The sequence below is a fragment of the Equus przewalskii genome, chromosome 19 (genome assembly GCF_037783145.1).
Source record: "Equus przewalskii isolate Varuska chromosome 19, EquPr2, whole genome shotgun sequence".
Lineage (NCBI taxonomy): Eukaryota > Metazoa > Chordata > Mammalia > Perissodactyla > Equidae > Equus > Equus przewalskii.
The window spans coordinates 52,013,283-52,038,133 of record NC_091849.1 but is presented as its reverse complement, the minus strand read 5'-3'; the positions used below and the strand labels follow the sequence as shown (position 1 = coordinate 52,038,133).

The 24,851-nt window shown below is 38.1% G+C and overlaps 1 protein-coding gene across 1 annotated transcript in view; it reads right to left on the bottom strand.

Annotated features, from left to right (window-relative positions):
• The window catches only part of TINAG (tubulointerstitial nephritis antigen), an 88,386-nt gene extending 70,729 nt beyond the window's left edge, over positions 1–17,657 (bottom strand). Inside the window, exons 1-4 of the mRNA XM_070584804.1 lie at positions 17,172–17,657; positions 10,273–10,336; positions 9,523–9,612; positions 4,277–4,391 (exon numbers count right to left, since the gene is read on the bottom strand). Coding sequence (XP_070440905.1) covers positions 4,277–4,391; positions 9,523–9,612; positions 10,273–10,336; positions 17,172–17,526 — 624 coding nt within the window. The 5' untranslated portion in view covers positions 17,527–17,657. The remainder of the gene's footprint in view (positions 1–4,276; positions 4,392–9,522; positions 9,613–10,272; positions 10,337–17,171) is intronic.
• Between the last annotated feature and the right edge of the window lie 7,194 nt (positions 17,658–24,851).

Here is a 24,851-nt window from a genome sequence, read left to right as displayed (position 1 = left end):
AGGTTCACCAGAAATATGTAAATTCCATCAACGCCAACAAATCCAGAGCTCCACCTTTCTTTATAAAGTAAAATGCTCCAAATGATGAAGCTTTGGATAATTTAGTCCTCACAGAACTGTCTTTTCTGAATCCTGCTATTTTCCCAATGTTAATCCAAGGGAGAAAGAACAACTTTATTTATAACATAATAACATTTCATTTCTTGAATGCTTTACTATAGTCTAAGTACTGTGCTAAGCTCTTCATTCAGCATTTTTTCATGGAACTCTTAACAACACTCTGAGCTAGGTACCACTGTGATCATCATTCCATGGAGGAGGAAACTGAGGCAATTAGTGGAGGTGCCAGATAGAGACCGAAGCACACTGGCTGCAGAGCTCAGTCCATCATGGTATGTGGAATAGTAACACAGGAGTGAACACACTGGCCCATGCATGCCTTTTAACAGATTTCGCCTACGCTCCTGCTGGCTCAAAAAGAGCTGAGTCAATGCCAGTTTTGCACACAATCATAGTCATTCGTTGTCTCCATTGTCTTCTTTCTGAGAAACTGAGAAAGTTCTATTTTATCTCTGAATACACTTCCTCTCACTCCAGCATTCTTATTTCAATACTTTAACTTAAGTTAGCATTTCCTAAAGTGTATTCTTTGCTACCTAAGTCCTGTAGAATACTAATAGTGCTTATAAGTAATAGTAAAAGGTTCTTTGATCTCATGAATTTAGGAAACACTGGGTGAAAAAAAATTAATGGAATAAGGGTTCTCAATGTCTGCAAAATACTAATAAATAGTGTGAATCTTCAGAAGGAAGATATAAAGCACCATTTCACAAATTATTTGACCACAGATGAAACATCTTTATTTCAAGAGCACCTTGCAAGATTGGCAGTTCATGATCAAATGCTGAGAAATATTGAAATAAGATTTAAAACATGTCATAACTTGTTTTGTACCATAGCAGACAAAAGGCTCAATGAGCAGAATTTAAAGTTCTTGTGGGGAGATATAGTCCTTCTGAAGGCCAGCTCCCAATCAGTGCCGTTGTGAGTCTGTCCATGCAACATACGAAGTTTCACCGGACTGGCAAAGAGTGGTTTATCATTCCAATCATTCTTACCATTTTTAATGCAGAACAATTTGGAATGGAGCTGTCCAGTCAAGACGTTACTTTGAACCATCTCAAGAGAACACCTTCAGGAAAGTGTTAAGTACCAATGCATCAGCCAGCATTTGTTGACCTGACTCTAGACATAATTCTAAAGTGAGTTGAAATGAGTCTTTGTACCCTGCAAAGAGTTGCATGGTCTAGGGAGGTTCCCTTTCAGCCCTCTTTCTTTCCCTTTTTGTTTTATTCCTCTCATCCACTTGGCTTGTACCCAGAGAGAACGGTAAGTTTATGTTTCCTTTTGTCTGCCCTCGCTTAGAATTGCCATCCAGGAAGAACCCCCCCAAAATCTCCAAGTTATCTTTTTCCAACTGTCACTAACAACGTACTTCTATTCCTTATTATTATTAATCGCACTCTGCAGAAATTTATTTGAATTGAACCAATTCATACAGGTTAAACAGATTCTCCAAATTAACACGATCACAGAGCTCTTTGTACAACATCTATTGATATTCCTCTGACTCATGTTCAGCAGATACATTACAGGAATAGTGACTTAGCTAAGAAATAAAGCCAGGAAACCAGCCAGGAAAGAGAAGAGTTTTCCCAGGAATCAGGGATGACTCAAGGTTCATCTTTCCCACCCAAGATAAAGAATTTCCTGAACCCTAACTCTCCCCCAGGTAATGTAGTCAAGGAAAGGGAGATGCTTTGGGATGGGAATGCAGTATGTTTTCTCAGCATGTCCAAAATCATACATCTGTTGACAACTGCCTACCCTAACAGTACATATCGACCATCCTGTGTTGAAAATGGTTTATTAAAAAAGTTGGGCAAAAAGTTATCCAAAATCATACACACAAAAAAATAATCTATTTTCACTGTACTCAGAGATTTGGTGTATTGGGGCATTTTCTATGTTGTCACCAGGCTAAGAGTTAACTTGGTTTTAGCTTTTCCTGTAGCTACCAGTTCAACTCAGTTCATACTGACCTCGGGTTCTTCCTGGAAGTCCTTGTTACATTTCTATTTTCTTATATCTGACCAGAAATTAGGACAACTCCAACACTCAGAAACATTTTTGAAAGGCCGTCAATACCTAAGCTACTGTGCACTAATAATAAGCTATTTCTTTGCCTTACATCATAAGTGGCTAATGGAACTCTTACAGATCACCTGAATTTTTCTTATTGCTTTCCTGGAATAACTTGGCAACTGTATTACATTAATTCATAGGACTAGGTAATTTAAATTCTCCAAAAGTACTAATCATTAACATTTTTCATTTAAATATCACCACAGTGACTTTTATGCAAACAAACCCCCAGCAGCCAACTAATGATTTAGTATTAAATTTCTTTTTCTAGGCTATGGTGAATGGCAACACGGGAAAGAAATATACCTCATTTTTTCTAGAATATAAAATATTCCAAGTTGTAAAAATTACAGCTGAAGAAGGAAATGTTAGAAATAATCTGGAGGATATGTATACAGACACCCAAATTAGTATTTGGCTGACTAGGATCCCTGATAAAAGCAATGGAAAAAGAAAGCCTTAGAAAGGGGGTGAATTAATTCTTAAAGAATGCTGCTGCTTTTTTTTTTCCCCAGATGAGCACAAAAACGGAAAAGAAAACATCCAGAAGAAAAATAAGTCTTTTCCAGTTGATCATACAGTTACGTTACTAAGAACGATGACACTGAGACACATCTCTAAAAATTTTATATCTTACTGATTGTAGGAAAGATCCTAAAATATATCTAAGCTAATCATTTCAGAAAATTAGTTCTGGTTAAAAGATTAAAAAGCTTTTGCTATTTTGAACCTGAACTGGCCAAAGCTAACTGATTCTACTGGAACTCCAGTGAGTGTTTTTTGAGGCAGATCTCTTTAAGATGTCCTGGCTGTGCAATTTAAGTAATTCTGTGGTAGTTTTTCATCTCTCTCAATCTCGGTGTGACTCAACCTCTCTTAATCTCAATTTTCTTGTCTTTAAAATGTGGATAATTACAGTACTGACTACATCAGGCTGTTGTGGGAATTAGATGAGATAATGTATGAAAGTGCTTATAAGAGTACTTAACACACAACTACTCAATAAGTGACAGTTATTATTAGCTCTTCTGATACTGTTACAATTTAGCAGGCCCTACTACTGGAATTTGAATTGGAATAATAACTCAAGAGAGTACATCTCTCAAAAGTGAAGCACATTAAACATTTAATGAGAAACCTGTGGATTTATAGCTCATCCAAGAGCAAACAACAGCCCTGCTTGCTCAGAGATGCTGAGAGCTTCTGGGCGGCCAGGACCTGATGTCTTCATTGCAGAGTGAAGAGGCTGGATTCCAGCAGCCTGGGAGGCTCGCTCTGCTCGGGACATTGGTAACAGGCCTTGAATACAATCAACAACTCAACTGGAAGTGGCGTACCTGCAAGATGCCACATGTCAGGCGATAAAACTGCCACTCTTGGAGTTAGAGGTCTGTGGTAACTAGAGAGGTGGAAGCCTCTTTATGCAAGGTACCTATTTTCAGATGATAATACCTATTAAAAATGAAAGGGAAAACCAGTACAATAGTACACACAAAGCATAAGAGCGTTAGGAAATGATGCAGTTTCGTGAAGGAGTTTGCCAGGTCATCAGGCAAATTTGAAGATATTCTTTTAATGGAAATTTTGAGGATTTTTGAGGACAAATCTTTACCAATCATAGCATATATATCTGCAGTTACTGGCATTTATTTTATCCACATGCAATAATGGATAGATAAGAAACATCAAAACAGAGTTCATGAAATTCACAAACTGTTTACTTAAAAAGAGAAAAATAAGGACAACTAATGACTTGCTTAAGCTTTGGGTCACTGAATAACCAATAATCAGAAACATGAATTTCTATGAAATCATTAGCAATGTAAATGAATGCACAATTGCTCTGGAAGGTAGGAGGCTATATCTAATGATATTAGTGAACTTTCTAAGTCCATATGAAACTTTTGAGGGATTTCACAACAATTTGGGGAAAGGTTTTCTCTTTACACGACAAAATTATAACTCTGAAAGCTCAACACTCATTAAGGTATTTAAAATTTCTTTAAATGCACATATAAACACACTAAACAAACACACATACACACATGAGTCAAACAGGGAGAACACTTACTGTTACTTCATTCATGCTGAGAAGCATAGGGCTAGGTGGCAAGGTGCCAAGACGATACTTGAAACCTTCTTCTAAAGTCATTCCCCAGAACTGGCTGTAGTTCTGGGCTGTCCATCTGCCTTACAAATGAAAGAGAAAAATCTGTACAGATTATGTAATACCACCTTTATAAATGCATGTTCATTTATATTTCTGAAATTATACAAAAGCAAATCTCACAAAATTGGAAGCATTACTGCAAGCTAGATATTCTTTATATAAATGACTCATTATTGATTACTCTAATAGTGAAGCCTACAAAACATTCTTCCTAAATTAGGTCTCTTTCAATTATTTTAATGACTCTTATGAGGAACCTAAGTCTGTATCAACACAGGCTAAATTTAAGAATATAGAATCTACACAAACTGTAAAGAGATTAAGTGGTAATAAGGCTAACATATGCAGTTTCTTTTAAATGTCATTAAATGCACTTTAAAAAGAAGCTTGAATGTACAGAAATGTACTTACAGTAAATAGGGTAATATGCTTTATTTGTAATTTAGGTTTGAAGAGAGGTTGACCATGTAGAAAGAGGTGTCCATGAAAAATTGAGGATAAAATAGTTATATTTTAAAATATTACATCAGTACTAATTAATTTTATTGAAATATTGAAATATTCTATCATATATTTAATTTGTAAGTGCTCAATAATCTTAGTTATTATTAACAATAATATAAATTCAATTGATGTGAATTTAGATAGCAAAATAATGCATATTTTTCTAGAGATATATTTTGTGCCCTTACTTAGCAAAGAAGCTTTATTTTCAAAGTCTAATATTGAAATTTGAAGATGACGAAAACCCTTAAGAGATGATAGGGGATGACAAAATGAGAAAGAGGAAAGTAATTTAATCATTGCTTGTTTGAATTATCTACAACTTGAAGGAAGTATATTTTCAGTACTTAAATCGAAACTTTATCCTGTTGTGTTTATTACCAAAATTGTTTATAATGTGATAAATTCCTATGAATGACTGAAGATACAACTCAATTTTCAATAATATGCCTAGCAAGTTAATGTTTTATTTATAAGAGGTGTTAGTTCACAAAACCTTAAGCAACTTTGAGCTATAATTCTGATGTGAAATCTCCATCTCCCAAGGAATTGCAATAAGCAAACCTCTGACTATATTAGATATTGCAGTATTATGCAAGAGACGAAAAGGACCAGACTTAGGCAAAATTATGACATAAGTCAAATATGTTTTTGGTATCCTACACTAGTAGTTGTCAAACATTAAATCAGAGACATTTAGTTAATCACCCAATTTAGTGAGCAGGGATCAGAGTTTTTAAAAATAAAATAGAGTATAGGAGAAATAATAGGAAATATTAGAGTTTATTGCACATAGTGAGGGTAGTACTGTTTATACATATCCATGTATCTATATTTATAGATAGATGATAGCGTGTATGTACATGTTATGTGCATTTACTAAGTCACCAAGTAAAATGTAAGTTTTACTGTGAGTTATGCTCAAAAAAGTGTAAAAGGCATTACTCTCCTGCATCATCCTCTTTGACCTGGACTCATGACAGTTTCCTTTTAATCCAATTTAGCATTTACTGAACATTCTTAATTTGTCTATCATATTCTCTTGTTAATACCGGGAACATAGAAATAAGTAAATTTTTCTGCCCTCATGGGGCCCATACCATAAAAAGACTGCAAAGATAGAAATGACCTCAGTATGTGTCACTTATTAGCAGTAGGTCAAAATATGATCAGAGCAGAGGATTCCCACATAACTCTGCCTGAAGGAGTTGGTACAATGTTTTACAGAAGGTGATTTTAGTGCTCGTCTGGAAGGACGGCCGTGAGTTTGGCGGTCAAACGTCAAAGAGGAGAGCATTTACTCTAAAAAAGGCAAACCCGGAGCAAAGTCCACAGGTTTGAAATTGGGTAGCACACTTAGGGAATAGCAGATAAGTTAGATGCTTAAACTATGGGAGCAAGTAGGAGACAGAGGCTGGAAAGAGTGTAAAAGATGAGGCAGGAGAGAAGCATTTGGGTCAGATCATTATTTATGCTAACGAGCATAATTCTATTCTGTATACAATGGAGTGTCAGTGAGGATTTTTAAGAACGTGAGTGGCAGAATCAAAGGTTTGTTTTAGAGGGATAACTAGGAACGTATAAAGCATTGTTTGGCATTTGGTCAGGTTGGAAACAGAAAGAAAAGTCAGGTCATTTCAAACCAGACGATAAAAAAAATGCACTGGAATATAGCATAGGAACAGAGGAAACAAATAGCTGAAAGAAACTTGGAATGTGAGCATTATAAGAGCCCAATGACAGAAAGCAAAGAGGAAAGAAGAACCAAAGGCACTTCAAGTTTTCTGGCTTGGTTGTCAAGTAACCAAGGATAGTTCAAAGATGCTAATCTTTTCGGTTTGGAGTATGCTGATTTTGAGTGAAAAATCCAGGCCAACTTCCAACAGACTAGATTTTGAATTCATAAGAAAAATCAAGTTTAGAGACATGATAGATTAAAAATGGCCACAAATTATTTGTGGTTCTTTCCATCAAGAGGTGGAGTCTATCCCCACCCCATTTGAATGGGGGCTGGTCTAGTGACTTGATTTGCCCAGTAGAAAGCAGTAGAATTGATATTTAGGCCTCAAGAGAGGCCCTTTGCAGCTTCCACTCCTATTAGAACACTGTCATTACGTGAAGAAGCTTAGGCTAGCCTCCTGAAGATGTGTGGTCCCACCAACAACTAGCACCAACCACCAGACATGGGAGTGAGGCCATCTTAGACAATTCAGCCCCAGCTGAGGCTCCCAATGTCTGTAGACACGTGGGTAACCCCAGAAGAGATCAGCAAGAGAGCCTCAGTTAAGTCCATCTCAAATCGCCCATGTGAACCAATGAGAAGCTTGTGGTTTTAAGCTGCTACATTCTGGCATGGTTTCTTGCACAGCATTGGGTAACGGAACCAGTTCTCTATCTCCTTTTGTTCTGCTAACTTGCTGATTATTACTTGGGCTACTGATTCGTCCCTTATATACCACCCTGTCATTAGAAATCCTTTTACAAAGTTACGACATGTTGACTCTTCAGCGAGATTGTAAATTTCTTTACAAGAGAAATTATTTATTTCATTTTTTTCTTTGTTTTTATTGAGTTATTGATAGGTTACAATCTTGTGAAATTTCAGTTGTACATTAATGTTTGTCAGTCATGTTGTAGGTGCACCACTTCACCCTTTGTGCCCACCCCCCACCCCACCTTTCCCCTGGTATCCACTAAACTGTTCTTAGTCCATAATTTTAAATTCCACAAGAGAAATTATTTATTTCTATCCTCAGCAGTGCCACAAGGGAAACACATGTTTTGTTAATGTTAACCGAGTGCATTAAAAAACAATTCAAGGAATAAATAAGCAATGAAGTAGGTTATACAGAATGAATAAAGACTTGGATCTGAAACACAACCAAATTGGAAGAAATAAATGTTTTAAAGCAAAGATTGTATATATTTGTATGCTATTTTAAAAAGCCCTTAATAAATATTGAATTATATAGTTCTGTTTTCATGCAAGAAAACAAGTTGAATATCAAGCACAGAAAATATCTGAAAATAAAATATCTGAATTTTTTTAAATTCCAGGACATTTCCCCCCTTAGCAAATAATTTTAGTTTTCTCCCTTAACTTCATAGCTTGTCTGTTTTACTTAACTTTTTCCTTTGGTCTCTGCATGTCTCCTTTTGTTTCAATTATACTCCACTTTTTATTCTTTCAAAGTCATCTGGTTTGCTACTAAAAGGGAAAGACCATGCCTCTTAAATAGTCCTGAAGTGCTCTCACAATAAACCAATGATGGAAAGGAAATTCTTCCTCCCCAGGAGGGCCACATCCTCACCAGCTCCTGGACACTGTCATGTACTTTCTTTCCACATGGCTTTAGCCTGAGGTTTCTCATGTGTTCTGGGACAGTGGAAGCGTAGGCTGCTTATTATGGCTTCTTGGAAGTGTGTACTTGATAGGCCCAGCATTTGAATCCTTTTAGGAACCTGATTTGGATAATTTCTCATGATGATACATACTCTGATGTCCTTTTAATGATTTAAATATCACTTAGCCACAGAAAATTAGAATTGATTTTCTCTAGAAATGCTTAAAATGGCATCCTATTATCAGCTAAAATATTGGTTAAACACACACACACAAAGAAGAATTGAGAATGGTTTAGAATATTAATGTCAACAAATGTGACTTTCTATATTTTGCGTCTTCAAAGAAAATACTTTGAGTCCGTTGAAATTTAGTGTCCCCATTGTGCTGGGAAACATACGTCTTATGTGTAGAAGGAAATGATATTTCTAATTTTTAAAAATACATTTCAGGATCACTTCACTTTTATAAGTGCTTGACAACAGATCTTCTTAGGTGAAATCTTTTCCAGAATGTGGAAAATGTTAGCAGGTATATATAGAGGTTTGATCAATGGCAGTGGAAAAATCCTGAGGCAGATACCAGCCAGCCTATCTCTCTTCCTTTCGGTTCAGTAAAGAAAGCCAGCGTTAGCACCTACATCTTAATTCCCTCTGTGTAAGTGGAGAAGCCACCTAACTTATTAATCTGTCGGAGAGCATCAAACAGTTATTTCCTATGTTTAAGGGTCCATCAGCCTTATTTTTAGTTTATTAGCAAAGTAATAGGCTCAACCTGTCTTCTGTCTCAACCATAAGTGAAATTGGCTAGACATCCGTCATGTCAGTGAAATTGTCTAGAGGGACTGGTTATTTGGGGGATCATCAAGATAAAATACTGCCCTCTTAAGGTCAGACTCTACCCAGGATAGCTGAACATGTGATAGGCTGGGTCAGGACAGCAGCAGAGGGAAAAATGGTTAACATGAGTAAATCAGTTTTGCCTACATCCTGATTTTGCCTGAATACTTACCCAAACTAAAGCTCCGTCTACTCTCCTCACTCACCCCATGACAGTGCGCCTCCTAGACTACTTAAGACCATGCTCTATATTTCTTCTTTGTGAATGCTCACTTTTAATTATTTAATGTTCACCTCTGTGCATTTCAATTTTACATGACTTTGTCCCTCCCTTTCCATTTCTCTCTCACTCTTTCTTTTGAAATAATGACCATTTTAGAAGCAAATGATAGGAAATATTGTTTGAAACCTGAGGAGTAACTGAGAGTGCCGAAAAGCCTAGAAAGCAAGATTTCTCTCACCCGTAGTCTCCCTTATTGACACGTTCAATTAATTCTGGTTGAATGAGGCACACGTGCTGGGAACATTTCCACTGCTGTCCTGAGCATGTGCTGCAAAGATAGAAAAATTATAAAAGTGGCCTGGCCTTTATGGAGCACATTTACAAGATTAGTAAGTTGCCGTGTGCAGAGTTGCACACTGTTAAGGCAAAAAACGTTTTTGATTAATGTTAGCCGTATGATTATTGATTCTTAGCAAAAAGAAATCATGACACATACATTAGTTACCACTTAAATGCTTTTATCTTCTACTCCAGGCAATTAATAAATGAAATGACCACACCTTCATTGAAGTTTGAAAACATCAGACTGTTTTGACAGTAGATTCAATATATCTGTGTTTGGAAACTCTCTGCAGGACAATCCTTTTAAGGCAGCCTGTTGTTATATGTAGTTACTATGTTCAAAGAAACATGATTTGCCTGTAGTATATCAGAATGTTTATAATTAAGAGGTATATTTCATGCATGCCTCCTATCTAATGAAGGCCACTGTCATGACATCAAACTCAAGCATTAAAAGATATATTCATGATTAGATTTTTCAATATTCATTAAAATTAAATATCCTTATAGGAAGCTACAGATATGTGATATGACTTACAATTGTATCTGTATTTAAATATATGCTTTGTTTCACAAATATTCCTTTTATTTGATGAAAACATACACAGACAGTAGAATTCAGTTCTGTGTCATTTAAATTCATTACCAAGAGTTGCAGTTGTCTTTAATTACTGATCCCTCTTCATAACGCTGACCATCTCTGAAGCAACCTGTCAACATAACATGTAAATAAATGAGAATTATAAATTGAGTAATAAAGTACATTAACGCAACAATTAGTCTAAAATTGTGTTTAGTTTTTCAAATATGCAAAAACATTTGGTACCAATCTAATGGAAATCCATATCTGGGTTGTGTCAGGGTTTATATATCGAATCTTCTGGGCTTATTCCATAAGCTTTTATCTTTAAACTGCATATTATGTTCCAACAGAGAGGATTTGTAAAGCACGAAAACTAGATACCAAGGAACTAATCACTAACTACTTTCAAAAAGTAATTAATGTGTTTAAATAGGTAAGCAATAAAACAGTATTTGAATAAACTTATGGCATTTCTCATTTTAAAAAATCTAATCAAGTGTCATAAGTGAATATGATTAATTGCATATGACTAGAGTGAGGAGCTCAAGGTTTTGGACCAAAACATGAAGCTACTTTATTGAATTTACCTAACAAAGATAAATTCTATTTTTTTCTGTAAGATTTGGATCAGGGGAAAAGTTCATGAAACCAATAAGATTGCAGCCATTTATGTTCTAAATTCAAATGTTTCTCAATTATTAACTGAAACTAATTGTTAACTAGTTTATGAGATTCTATAAACTACTCAAAGAGATCAATGGTGAATTATCATCATAAGAAAACCATCAGTAAGATGTTGTGAAAATAACACCCTGGTTACAAATTAAATCCCTTTCGAAAATATAATTAACACAAATTTAAAATTCATGCTGCATTAGCAAAAGTAGCAAAGTTGAATACCTTGTCATGTGAAAACTTTTTGGACAGAAACATGTAATTGATAGATCATATCAATGGCCTCTAATCAAACAAAATGAATTCTCACTTTTTATTCATACAAACATAGGGGAAAATCTACATGTTTAGAAAGCATTCCAAGGGACCCAGTTTAACTACTAGCCACAATGTCACAAGAGCCACTTATGAAATTAACTATCCTCTGATTTTTCAAAAAATTGTTTCATGGAAAACATTTCACAACTGCCCCCCCTTCAGCAGGTACTATGTCTTCACAGTTCAATGTTTTGCTTAATGAATCTAAAAACTCTGTGTATTTACATCTATTCACTTCTTTCCCATGGATTTTTGACCTTCCACAGTCCTGGGAAGAGAGAAGGAAACCACCTCTTTCCTGGACCTCAGGCTTCTTGATGTAGCAAAGTCAGCAGAGGGCAAAGATATAATTTTAAATCAAGTTCAGAATTTTAATTACTACCCAAGATTAGACAATTTTAATAAGTGAATTTATACCACATTTGTAACTTAAAGAGACCCTTGAACTTTTTATTACCTAGGAGCAACAGAAAATTCATGCGACAATTCAAGTTTTCATTCAGGGAAGTACTTCCCTGCCTGGTTTTCAAGGGGAGTGGGGGGCAAAATCAAAGCTGATTTTTAATCATACCCCATGAATCTTGTTTGTCCACCATACCAGTTAAGTAGATAAAGGAAACAGAAATCACAAAGGTCCTAAAAAAAAAGACTGTCTCCTCTCTGACCTGTACTCCAGCTAGTAATTTTGAAGTCAAGAGAATGCCATTACCAGGCCTACTCCAAATCATTAGTACTGACTCTGGTGTTAGTGAAAGTTCCATCTCTTGGTCATTGTTTCTTAATATCAAGTCAGAACTGACTATGAGAAACTATGTTTGCTGTAATCTCACTTGAGAGCTGGCCTCTCAAGTGAACAAAAACCATAGTTAAACTGGGCCTGGTCAAAGTGCGACAAAGTGGAGCATCAGCTTCTACACAGTACAGAGACACAGTCCACTCCTTTCCTATGCTCCTTCCCAACTCCAATATGTCCCTCATTCCATACACAGCATTTAGAGAGAGATCTTTCAAAATCTACATTGTGTCACTCCCTTCTTAAAATCCTCAAGTTATTCCCCATCAAATTTAGAATAAAACCAAACTTCTTATGGTGACCTATAAGCCTTTACCCAAAATGCCCCTGCCCTGTTCTCTATTCTCATCACTCCTGGTGTGCTGGCTCGGGGTGGGGTTCCCAGAGGAATGAAGGATCAACATGATAGTAGTGAGGATGGAGAGAAGAAGACGGGCATAATTTGGAGGTAAAGCGAATGGGACCTGTTCATGGATTGAGTTTGGGGAATGAGGAAAAAGAGAAACCAAGGAGATCTCACTAGGATTTTGGCTTGAGCAATAGCGGGGCTGTAGAGCTATTACTGAAATACGGGGCAGGCTTGTAGTAAGAAATCAAGAGTTCTGCTTTGCATATTTTAGATTTACATTAAATCTAGGTTCGACATCCTAATGAAGGATGTCAAGTAGAGTAGTTTACGGAAGTCCAGAGTTAAGTCAAGGCTGGAGCACGAATTTGAGAGACAGCAATATAAATGTTTTTTAAAGCCTTGAGACTAAATAAGGGTCTATCTGGGACAGTGTATATAGCTAAGAGAAAACAGTTCAGGACTGAGCTTAAAGCACTCCAGCCAACAGACATTCAGAAGAGGAAACTGGGAATGAGAGGCATGTGAGGAAGCAGGGGATTCAGGAGAGGGTGGAGCCGTGGAAAGCAAAAGAAGAAAGTATTTCAAGCAAATGGAAGTTATCAGCCATGTAGGGTATGCTGAGAGGTCAAGAAAAGGAGAACAGACATCTGAAAATTGTATCTGGTGATGTGGATGTGAATAACCCCGCCAAGAGAGGTTTCAGTGAAGTAGTGGGGAAGGATGACCTGTAGGAATGGGTTGAGGACAAGAAAGCAAGGGAGGACTTTTCAAAGTTAGGAGCTACAAAAACACATTTTGTAAATGGATGTTGATCCAGGAAGAAGGAAAAAGTGGTGCCTTAGGAGAAGGTGGGGGACAGAAGGGGAGAAAGGGAGAGGTAAAAGAGAGAGAGAGGGAATTGCGAAAGTGAAGATCTTGAAAAGATAAGAGGATGGGATTCAGAGCTCAAAAGAAGGAATCGGGGGCCTGCCCCAGGGCCTAGTGGTTAAGTTTGGCACACTCCACTTTGGTGGCCCGGGTTCTGTTGTGGGGCATGGACCTATACCATTCTTTGGCGGCCATGCTGTCGCGGTGACCCACATACAAAGTAAAGGAAGACTGGTACAGATGTTAGCTCAGGGCAAATTTTCCTAAGTGGAAAAAAAAGAAAAGAACAGAGGGATTGACTCAATGTAAGCAGTAACCCAGATGGAGGAAGGTTGAAAACTATGATGGTGGAGAGGTGGAGAATTCCTGGTGGTTTTATTTTCTTCATGAAATATGTATGAGGCACCTCAGAGTGTTAGTCAAACTGGTATACATATAGCATCTTAAAAATAATTTATAACGACTGCTGAAATTAAGGGAGTTTTCAACTTTAATAGCCATTAATACAAAATCAGGCAAGTCAGATATTTGGAGAGTGAAGTAGTTGGTTTATTGATTTGAGAAAAGATGATATGATGGCTGTCATTTATTTTTATCCTAATATGTTATAATATCTGTGCTGGTCTAAACTTCACTTCAGGGAAGACAGTTACTTGCTGTAATCAGGAACCCACGTCCCAGGGGGTCAGGAGCGTTCCTTCTGAAAGGCCAGAATGCAGGGCAGCTGCTGTAAGCACTTCCATTATCCACTTTTTGGTGAACACTCGCGTATTAGTATAATGAACATGAGAAATGGGCTTTCCTCGGTAAAATCGGTGGCTTCTTAATCAGCATAATGGATATAAGTAATCAGCTCTTATTGCTTCATTGAATAGTATTCAATTTATGTAGAGTAGTTAAATATTTTAAAGTCGCATCCCACTCTTGTACCCCATGGTTTATATGTATCTCTTAAGGTTAAAAGTCTTTTCTCTTAGACCTGTTGCCCTATGATTGATCTCTAAAGGGTCCTGTGTCCAGCCACGGGGTAGGAAGGTTTCTCATCCCCAACACTCACTGTAAGAGTCTGACATCTTTAATATGATCACAAGTGCCTCCAATCAATTTTTCATGCAAGGTGGATGTGGGAACACCTAAAAGGACAGAAACTTGAGACTTCATGAAGCTTACAGACGTTGTATGAATTGGCTTATGTCTCTTTACCGATATATATATTTTTGTAACTATCAGTATGTATGGCAGAATTTGGACTGTGATTTATCTTGATTATAATATGGTTAAGGATGTTATAAAGGAGTAAATCACCCTTATCCAATTCAAAGGTGTCGGTGGCTTACACGCATTTTTTACCCATGTGAACATGAGGTGTGTGTAATCCAATTAGCTTGGGGCTGTTCACAACAAATGGTATAGTAGACACTTTCATTAAGACGTGCTACACCAAAAGATTCTGTCTGGAAAATCCACTCCGGTTCTGCTTCAAATTCTATCACTTGATTTCCTGTACCTGACATTCGAAATCCTCCAATTACTGGAAGTTACCACCAGAGATAGGGAAAAAAACACAGAAGGAAGGTATTTATCATATGTCTTACTTCTAGTTTACACAAAAGGGACATATTTATTTTTTTTAATCCTGAAGACAATGTACAAAGTTTTAAGTCACTGGTTTAAAAACAGCTCTTGAGACAGTTGCAGTATAAAGAACTAGACAATATCTAACTAGATAACTGAAAAATGATATTTCATAGATCAGTGAATGAACAACTTAGTCTCAGAGGAAAAAAAAAGTTAGTGTAAATAATATACCATTATCTTTTAACGTTAGTTAATGTTGCACAATTTTTCAATATCGTGTAGAACTATTTTCTTACAAATAGCTGTTTTCATAAGCAAGAGAAAACAAAAGAAAAATTACCTTCATGAGAGAAATTATTGTCTAATGTGAACTTTTGCTACCAAAGAAAATGATTAATTGCTTTCTTCCATAATGACTGGAATAAAAACTATGTCTGGAACATAAGTTCTACCTAAAACATGACCCTAAGCTGATGTCTTAGTAAAATTCTAGCTCTCAGGCAAAAATGGACAGTGAAAAGGTAGCAATTACTTTTCTAAATGGGCTATATGTCTCAAATAAGAACAGCTCAAACACTTCTTGGCACATCAAAAATACTGCAGCTTACGCATCATAATGAGACAACATCCATGAAGTCAATGCTATTCCTACTTAGGATCTTTTGAGGAGTTCTCACAACAGAAAAAAATCTCAAATCCTTAATATGGCCTATAAATTCTGGCATAATCTGACCTCTACTCACCTCTCAAACCTCATCTCCTGTCATCCTCAACCCTTCACTAATCACTGGTCTCCAGAAACGGTGGCCTCCTTCCAGCTCCTGGACCTCGCCAAGCTCCTCCCTCTCAGGCGTGCAACACCTTCCTCTCAGCTCTTTCAGGCCAGTTCGCTTCTCATTCCTTCTCCAGTCTCAGCTTAAAGGTCTTCCCTCGCTGACCCCTCAGCCAGGCTAACGATATGTATTGTCTTACATATTAACGTTATATTCTGACATACTTTCTCACAGCACTCTGTTACTTTCAGAGAATTTCTCACCATTTGCAATTGTCCAGCGAATTTGTTAAATATCTTATATTCGCCCCAACCTGACTGTCACTTCAATGACAATACTGTAAGATCTTGTCTTTTTTCTTCCCCTTTGTTGTCTCAGCACTAAACACAATATATGGCCCAGTAGAGATATTCAGTGAATAATTATTGATGGATGACTAGATCTTCCATTCCTGGGAGAGTGTCTGCCACTCTTTAACATGAAATAAATGTTCACAGAGCTATTTATTGGTAAAGGCAAAGGCCCGGGATAAATAACAATTCTGTGGAAATTTTAACATAATAGATATGTGTTTTAAGAAGCAGCTCCTCGATTTTCAAACAAAATGACATTATTGAGAATGAAAGCAACAACATCTGGGCTTTGAAATGAGATCAGGATTTTGAAATAAGATACCAAATCCTAGTTTATCCTAAATTGTCTTCTAACTATAATTTCTAGTCACCATCATCTATGAGTGTCACAGAGTTCCATCAAACCTGTGTTTCTGCTGAGATTTGACATGATGGAAGACAGAGAAATAGAGCCTCATATTTATGGTTTGTTGCAAGTCTTGGATATATCACTTACTCAGCATCATAGCTATTCTCCCATAATTAGACCCATATAGTAAATGCCACTATTCTCTTTATAAATCATTTTTATTTTTTCACTCAATCTTAGATTTTTACAATTACTCTATTTGAAGCCCTCCTTTGTTTTTAATAGTTTAAAAAATCTCAGATTGGCAAAACAAAAAGAAATAAAAATATGCATGAAGAATCCATTTGATGTTACTTAGGTAGAGAGAGTGGCTGACTTTATTTTGCTCTTGTAGTGCTTTCAATGGCTTTGCTGTGCCACAGGCTCTCATGCCAGGAGGTCCATTCATCCCATGAAATAATAGGTAACATGTTACATGACTCTGCAGATGATCAGGTTTGTGACTTTGATGAGGTCTTCTAAGAGACTACACTCAAAAGAAACTTGAGAGTCCTCTTGTCAATACATTTTATAAAGAAAGAAGCAAAGAGTTTTAAGTAATTCTTATACAAGTTGAGTGAGTATTCAAAATAGGATCTAGACTAGCATTCATGGCGTCACATCAGAACCTTCCTGCAGGTGCTAGAGGATATAGCTGCCGTGCATCTAAACCAAAGCACTTTAACAATCCAAAGAAATTTATTCTGGTGATTGTAATACTCATCTTTTATTTCACTGGAAGGAAGGAAAGAAAGAAAGAAGGAAGGAAGGAAGGAGGGAGGGAGGGAGGGAAGGAGGGAAGGAGAAAAAGAGGAAGTGTCAGCTCTTGTTATGATGTAGGATAATGTACACACGTTCCCAAGCCTACCTTCTGCATACCACAGCGTTGTATGAGGAGGCCGTTCCTTCTCTTCACGGCAAAATGACTTGTAATCAGGACAGCAATCAGAATTTTCCCTTTCACAGAACTTATCACAGTAACACAGCGCGTTCGCCTCATAGAACTGAACGACACAGCTGTCATCTCTGTCTTCACAACAACCAAAAGTTCTACAGTATTTCCCTTTGAAAATGGCTCTTTTGAATCGAGTACCTTCCAAAACAGTGTGATTCCTAGTGAAATGGGCTCCTGGGTCCACTTCTCTCTGAGATAAATACTGTTTCTCCATCCAAATTTCTGTGGTTAGATAAGAGAAGATTAAGATCTTATATCCGGTCCACATTCTTTAGACGCCAGGTATGGCTCCCACTTTCTGTTATATCCAATATGCTTGGCCTTGGGGCTTTCCTCGGAGCCTGAATTCTAATCATCAAGATAACAGCCTGAATCCTGAAACTGATCTTTTCTTGAACCAAGTACACTTCTCATAGTTAAACGTTAATCAAGAATTTCAATGTTTGCCCAAGATAATACAAGTGTTAGAAATAGACTCCTGTCATTCCTCCAAGGTTAAAAATTTATAATATTTTACATCATGTAAAAATGTTCATTGCCATAAAAATAAATACCTCAAATCTTATGCATGGATGGTACATTGAATATTGCTTGCCCCCCAAAAAACTGGATTCTTAAATCAAAAACCTCTCTGGAATACACATGGCCCAAATTGTGGCTGCAATAACCACTGGCAAGGTGTAGAAAATTCAAAAGTCAAAAACACAATTATTCATTTCACCTACTTGCACTGCAACTAAAAGCCAGTCTCCCCTGAGGTGGCCTGCCAGGATGGGTCAGATCAATAACAGTTGCTCTCGATCATGCCCAGGCAAGCGCTGGCTTGATTTGTCATCTGTACCCCATTTACCTACCAGAAGCAATTTGATTTCAAGGCTTAGCGGAGCCTAATTCAGCTGGGAATTCCCTGAGGGGGACCTTAGTTCTCTCTACCTGAGTCCCTACTTGGCACCAAAGTGGGAACCTGCAGTTTCAGGAAGGCAGTTTACAGAAAAGAAAAGTCAGTGCTAGGTGCTAGACAGCTGTGGGAGGAGGAAATTGTGAAGAAAACTCAAAGGTCAAGAAGTCCTTGGTGTTTCTGTAGAGCGGTGCATTTACAGTGAGGTTTGCCATACTGTATTTATTCATTAACTACAAAAACTGCCTTTGGATTGGGTATAAGTAACCAGCAGGCGATGATTCAGCAAGAGTGGCTGGGTGGCCTAGTGGAAAGGACTTGCCTTGATGATCAGAAAGCCTGGACTCTGGTCCCTGATCTACTGTTGAATTGGCTTTATGACTGTGGGTTCACAATTTTCCTGTCTGATCCTCAGTTATTTTCCTATCACATGAGGGTCCTCCTCTCCACGGATACTTCATAATTCCAACCCTTCAAACTTGTTCCCTGACTTTGCTCCAGAAAGTATTCAACTCACACTTTTATCTTCATTGTTTCACTTTCTTCCAGCACCTTCCTCTCAGGCCACAAACCAGTGCAAATCTCTTTACCTTTTTTTCCTTTAATTTTACATCCTCTTGGTGTCACTCTTCGCAATCTCCCATCTCTCCAACCCAAAAATTGCTGCCTCCACTTCCAGGCCATCCACTGAGTCACCAAACTACTGCAAAGTGCTGTCTGCCTTCCCATGACCTCCTACCATTGAGTTCCCATAGAGCCGGGGCTCCATCTTTATCACGCGGGAATCTCCTGCAGCACTGAGCATTGTATAACAAACCGGCTAACGACAGGAGCCTAAGAGTTACACTAACAGAGTTCAAATCCTAGCTTCCCCACTGAACAACAGCACGTCTTTGGGAAAGTGGCTTACTCTCTCTATGCCTCAATTTCCTCATCTGCAAATTTTGGATAATAATATTTATTACCACATCAGGCGGGTGGGAAATTTAAATAGAATAATGCACAATAAATATATAAGTTAAATAAAATAATAGCACATCACGAGACCCTATTCAAGGTGGATCTCTAAACCTTTTACCTCTCTGGCCTCAATTTATACCACTTTGCTCCTCACTCATGTTGGTCCAGTCAGCACATCAGTCTTCTTGCCATTCCTCAAACACTCCAGGCAAGTTCCTGTCTCAGGACCTTTGCACTTGCTATTCCCTTTGCCTGAAACATGTTTCCCCAGATAGCCACTTGGCTCCATTTCTCACCTCTTTCAAGACTGGAAGTTCCATAGTGAGAAGGGATTGACAGTGGTACCCTAACCTGTCTGTTTACAGCATATGGTTAAATACCGCAGTTCACCACTGTCTGGTAAGTGTTTCTACTAATTATAATTCCTCGCTTTAACTAATTCATCTTCTCTAAATTGACAAAAGCTTTTAAAAATTGCTGCAAAGAAACTTCACATTGAAGGTGACATATTTGATGCAAGTTCTACTACTGATGTATTTCTTTAGACCAGTCGTTTTCAACAGGGGGTGGCTTTGCCTCCCAGGAAAAGTTTAGCAATGTCTGGAGACCATTTTTATTGTCCTGACTGGGGAAGGGCCACAAGAATCTAGTGGGTAGAAGCTAGGGATGCTGCTAAACATCCTAGAATGCACAAGACAGAACCCATAGCAAAGAATCATCTAGCCAAAGGTGTCAATCATCCTGCTGTTGATAAACCCTGATTTAGACATTTTACGAGATTTTTGAAAGCAACTAACGAGAAATCAGAAAAAACAAAGATTATCATATCTACTTACAATTTGGATTTATATAAAGGTTAATCAGATGGGCCTCCAATAAGTGATTGCTTTGAGATAACAGCTAATGACAGCAGTACACATACGCTAAGGTGGCTATTTCAAAAATTTGAGTGCACCGTATGCATAACTAGAAAAGATCAGGGTCCACCATGCCACCTCTTCTTCCAGCTTGACCATTCTCCTTGGATAAGTTCACTTTAAATGACAAAAAAAGTGTTGCATTCCCACTTAGGATTTTTACAACCTCATTGCACAAGGAACCGTGGAGGGAATCAGGAGCCTTCTGATTCGTCCTTGGGAGAATGAAGTCATCAAATAACTTTCTTATGCTGTGACAATGGACTGGACACTGGAAATTTTAATCCTGTTTATAACTGGAAGTTTTCAAGTATTTTGAAATAGGAAAAATTTAAACTTGAAAGGGGGAGAGAGGCTAGGAAGGCGGGCTTGCTGAAAAAAATTTATTTTTTTGGCCTAAATTCTATCACTAGAGATTTACCTCTTTGAATTATGGAGGCTGCAAAAACGTCCTGTGGTAGTAAGCGCTCTTCAGTGAGGTAACTGGAGAAATATTAACTCGTTTTTGAGGATTCAGGCCCTGATCCCTTCACCTTACCAAGAGATCTAGAGTGGTCTCATGAGGTGGTGAGAAGGACAGGTGAGGATGGTAAGAAAACGGTAGGAAGAAGACTTGCTGAAAATGAGTTCTCTTTCTTCACACATTGGGCCATACATAAATTATTTGAAGCTACCTTTTTATTTTTACTCCACTGAGTTAATTTAAATTTTTTTTTTAAAGTTTCAGTGCATGGTTGTATCCTGGTTGTTAGTTTTAATTGTCTATGTGAGCCGCTGCCACAGTATGACAACTGGCAGGTGGTGTGCTTCCATGACCAGGAAAGGAACCCAGGCCACAGTAGTAAGAGCTCTGAATCTTTTTTTTCTTTTTTTTTTTTAGGAAGATTAGCCCTGAGCTAACATCTGCTGCCAATCCTCCTCTTGTTGCTGAGGAAGACTGGCCCTGAGCTAACATCCACGCCCATCTTCCTCCACTTTATATATGGGACGCCTACCACAGCATGGTGTGCCAAGCAGTGCCATGTCCGCACCCGGGATCTGAACTGGTGAACCCAGGGCTGCCAAGAAGCGGAACGTGCGCACTTAACTGCTGCACCACCCAGCTGGCCCCAGAGCTCTGAATCTTAACCACTAGACCATGAGGTTTGGCTCTAATTCCAATTTTTTTTTTTTAAGATTTTTTTCATTTTTTTCCTTTTTCTCCCCAAAACCCCCAGGTACATAGTTGTATATTCTTAGTTGTGGGTCCTTCTAGTTGTGTCATATGGGATGCCACCTCAGCGTGATTCGATGAGTGGTGCCATGTCCCCGCCCAGGATTCAAACCCATGAAACCCTGGGCTGCCTGCAGCAGAGTGCGTGAACTTAACCACTCAGCCACGAGGCCAGCCCCCTAATTCCAATTTTAAAATAAAGGACTTCAATGAGACTTAGAGGAAACTTCTGACTACAAGGTGTAGTTGTCTTTGGATTAGGCTGCTGAGGGAGACTGGAGGATTTTACGTATTATAATTGCAATATACATCTGTATATATCCATATATGTGGCTGTACAATACACCATGTACATTGTGTGTTAGTGTGTGTGCATAACCTCTTTTGAGACTTGCAACAACCCATGATGGCAAAGATTATAACCATTATCCCTATTTTAGTTTTTACAGATGAAGGACTGAGACTCAAGAGACTACACAAGGTCACACAGCTAGTGGCAGAGTGTTTGACTCCAAGCTTGGTGTGCGTTTCCCTGCCCCGTCTTGCCTTTCTATCTAACTGCTCACCTGGTCATCTTAACAAAAGCTTAGCCTGAGCCCGTGTTGTGGATAATCTTTCCAGACGCTTTCCAACCCAGTGACCCGTGAGGTCAGAGAGTATGGGAGGGAGGTGGAGGTCTAGGAAAGGGTCATAGAGTTTTCCGTGGATTGGTTGTGCGTTATAAACATGCTCAAGTGAAACTCGACTCTTCTGTGGAAGTTTACCAGTTAATGCAGATTTGGTCTCTAATTATACATTGCTGAGAAAATTGGAAAAAGTTAAAAACTTACCGGAGCCATGAAATGGAAAAGAGGATCTCGTAATAACTCCCAAACTGACAATAGCTCAAGACACTGGGCTCAGGTCCAGGCTTTTAGCAGTTTTCTCTCACAGCCTTCCAACTGCTCAAGATAATTAAACAGGTACTTCGAGTTTACTTTCTCCTTGGTTTTTACTTTTTTGCTATAGCAATGTCAACATCTTTTTCCATTTTTTATTTTCCAATATAGAATTGCATGGTACAGTGGTTTACGTAGTGTGCATTTGCAGATTAAGACAGCCCAAAGAGCATATTTGGTTTAGACCATCGGGCACCAAAGAAAACCCCTTATGGGCCAAAAAGACGCATTCCTTGGACCTGGAAGGAAAAGGCAGACAAGCCTTGAGAAAGGCCTTAGTTTACCACCCACTGAGTCTCCACTCTGGTTCAGGGGCCTCCTACAAAGGTCATGTTGCCAATTCTTCACCTTGATGTGGACAGAAGAGGAGCCAAGCAAACCTCATAATGACAAGACCCAAAAAGAAGAGAATAAATGAAGGAATATGCATGAAGGCCAAGGGGATAGTAAAAGACAGAGAAAAATGAGAAAAAACTAACAGAAAAAAGTTATTCGAGGAAAAAGTAGTGCATATGCATAAAAACAAAGTGTTCTTTCATGGCAAAACTGTAATTTCAATATATTTAAACAGGAAACAATGGGGAATGCAAAAGTTACCTCTAGAGCTAATAAAGGATTTAATTAATGTTTTATTTCACAAGAGGCACTTGAAAATAATAAATAGGCCTGCTATCTCATTCTCTTAGCACGCTTCTAACAGTGTAATGCTTCGAAGAAAGGCAATTTTATTCACTCATTCTTCTACTCAGACAAAATATATGTTGAACCCCAAATGTATTCCAGGCACTGCTATATTCTGGGGACGCATAGATTAATAAAACCTAATCCCAAACCTTAAAGAACAATCCAGTATAGCCAGGGAAGCCAACTGGTAAAGAAATCATTGCAATGAGCCTTGATAAATGTCATTACAAGGACACGTAGAGGATTTCATGAGGGCACAAGGGAGGTGGTTGTCAATCCTCTGTGGTGGAATTAAGGAAGACAACACTAAGAAAATGACATTTCAGTTGAGTCTTAAAGAATAAGTAGGATATTTGTCATGTAAATAGGTAGAATTTCTAGAGTGACAAACAGAATATGGCGTATTTGAAAAACTGGTAGAGGCTACAGCATTTGGACTTTGAATGATAAGGACAAACTAAGTATAGACTTTACTTTAAAAGTGAAAAAGAATATGAGCCAGTTGTTGGTTTTGCCCACCCAACAATTGCTTGGGTTACAGCAGCATAAGCTTTCTTTGGGGATCTGGCCTTCCCCCATTCTTTGGAGTTCTGGAGTGGACATCTGCCATAGGTCTTCACCCTCACTTCTTCCCAGAGGTCTCACATGACACAAGCTGAGCCAGGTATTCTCTCCTGAGAATTTTAATCTTGACTGGAGTGAGTGGTAGACAGAACAGATGGAGCTGAGTCATTCACATACCAACACTCCCAAAATTCACCATGAGTTACTGACCAAGATCCCTGGCAGTCAGCTTTTCCTAAATTTCTATGAATACCAATATCCTTCAAAAAAATTCTTTTGGGAGGACCTTAAATTAACTAGAATAAGTGTCTGTCATTTGTAACTAAAAAATTGTTGAGACAGGAAGCTATTCCAGATTCATAGCAAGACAAGGATGTGGTCAGAATGGCTTTTTTTGATAGGTCATTATGTTAGCAGAATAGAGGATAGATTAAACGAGGATGAGATTGGGGGCTAGGAGATCAGTCAAGAAACTATCACAGAAGCCTCAGCAAAAGATGATGAGAACCGGGGCTGGCCCCGTGGCCGAGTGGTTAAGTTCGCGCGCTCCGCTGCAGGCGGCCCAGTGTTTCGTTGGTTCGAATCCTGGGCGCGGACATGGCACTGCTCATCAAACCACGCTGAGGCAGCGTCCCACATGCCACAACCAGAAGGACCCACAACTAAGAATATGCAACTATGTACCTGGGGGCTTTGGGGAGAAAAAGGAAAAAAAATAAAATCTTAACAACAACAACAAAAAAAGATGATGAGAACCTCCCCTTGAAAAGTGGTTCTGAAACAGAAAGTTAAATAAGAGAGATATTAAGGAGGTAATACTTACAAATGTTGAATTGGATATGGGGGTAAAGAAGTAGGGGTTACCTAGGGTGAGCTCCATATTTATTGCACAAATGACTAGACAGCAGCCTTAGCTATGGGAGAAACAGTTTGGGGGAAAGGTTAGGTCAGTTTGAAATCCATTAAGTCTGATTTTGTGGTGCGTTATCCAGATGGAGATGTCTAATGAGAAACTGGCTTCCGTCTTTCCTAGAGTGTCAATTTGAAACTCATCAACAAATAGTTGATAGTAAAAGCCATGAAAGTGAATGACGTTATTCGTCATCATCCAGAGCTGAAGGTTGGCTCAGTAAGTCAGATATTTGAAGAGTCTAAATGCGTTTGTAAACGTGTTTGCAAAGAACTTTACTTTAGAAACTCATGGACTGTACTGAAAGTTATTTTCATCATTTTTTTTCATAAGCTATACGAAAATTTCACATGTCCCTCATGTATCTATTTTATGAGAGACATCAGGATATATGAGAATGCTTCTTAGCTTTGAATTCAAATCAAAATCAGATTGAAATTTCTTACTAGCCATATGACATCGGTCAAGTTAATTATTCTCTTATAGGCTTGGTTAACTCAAACATCAAA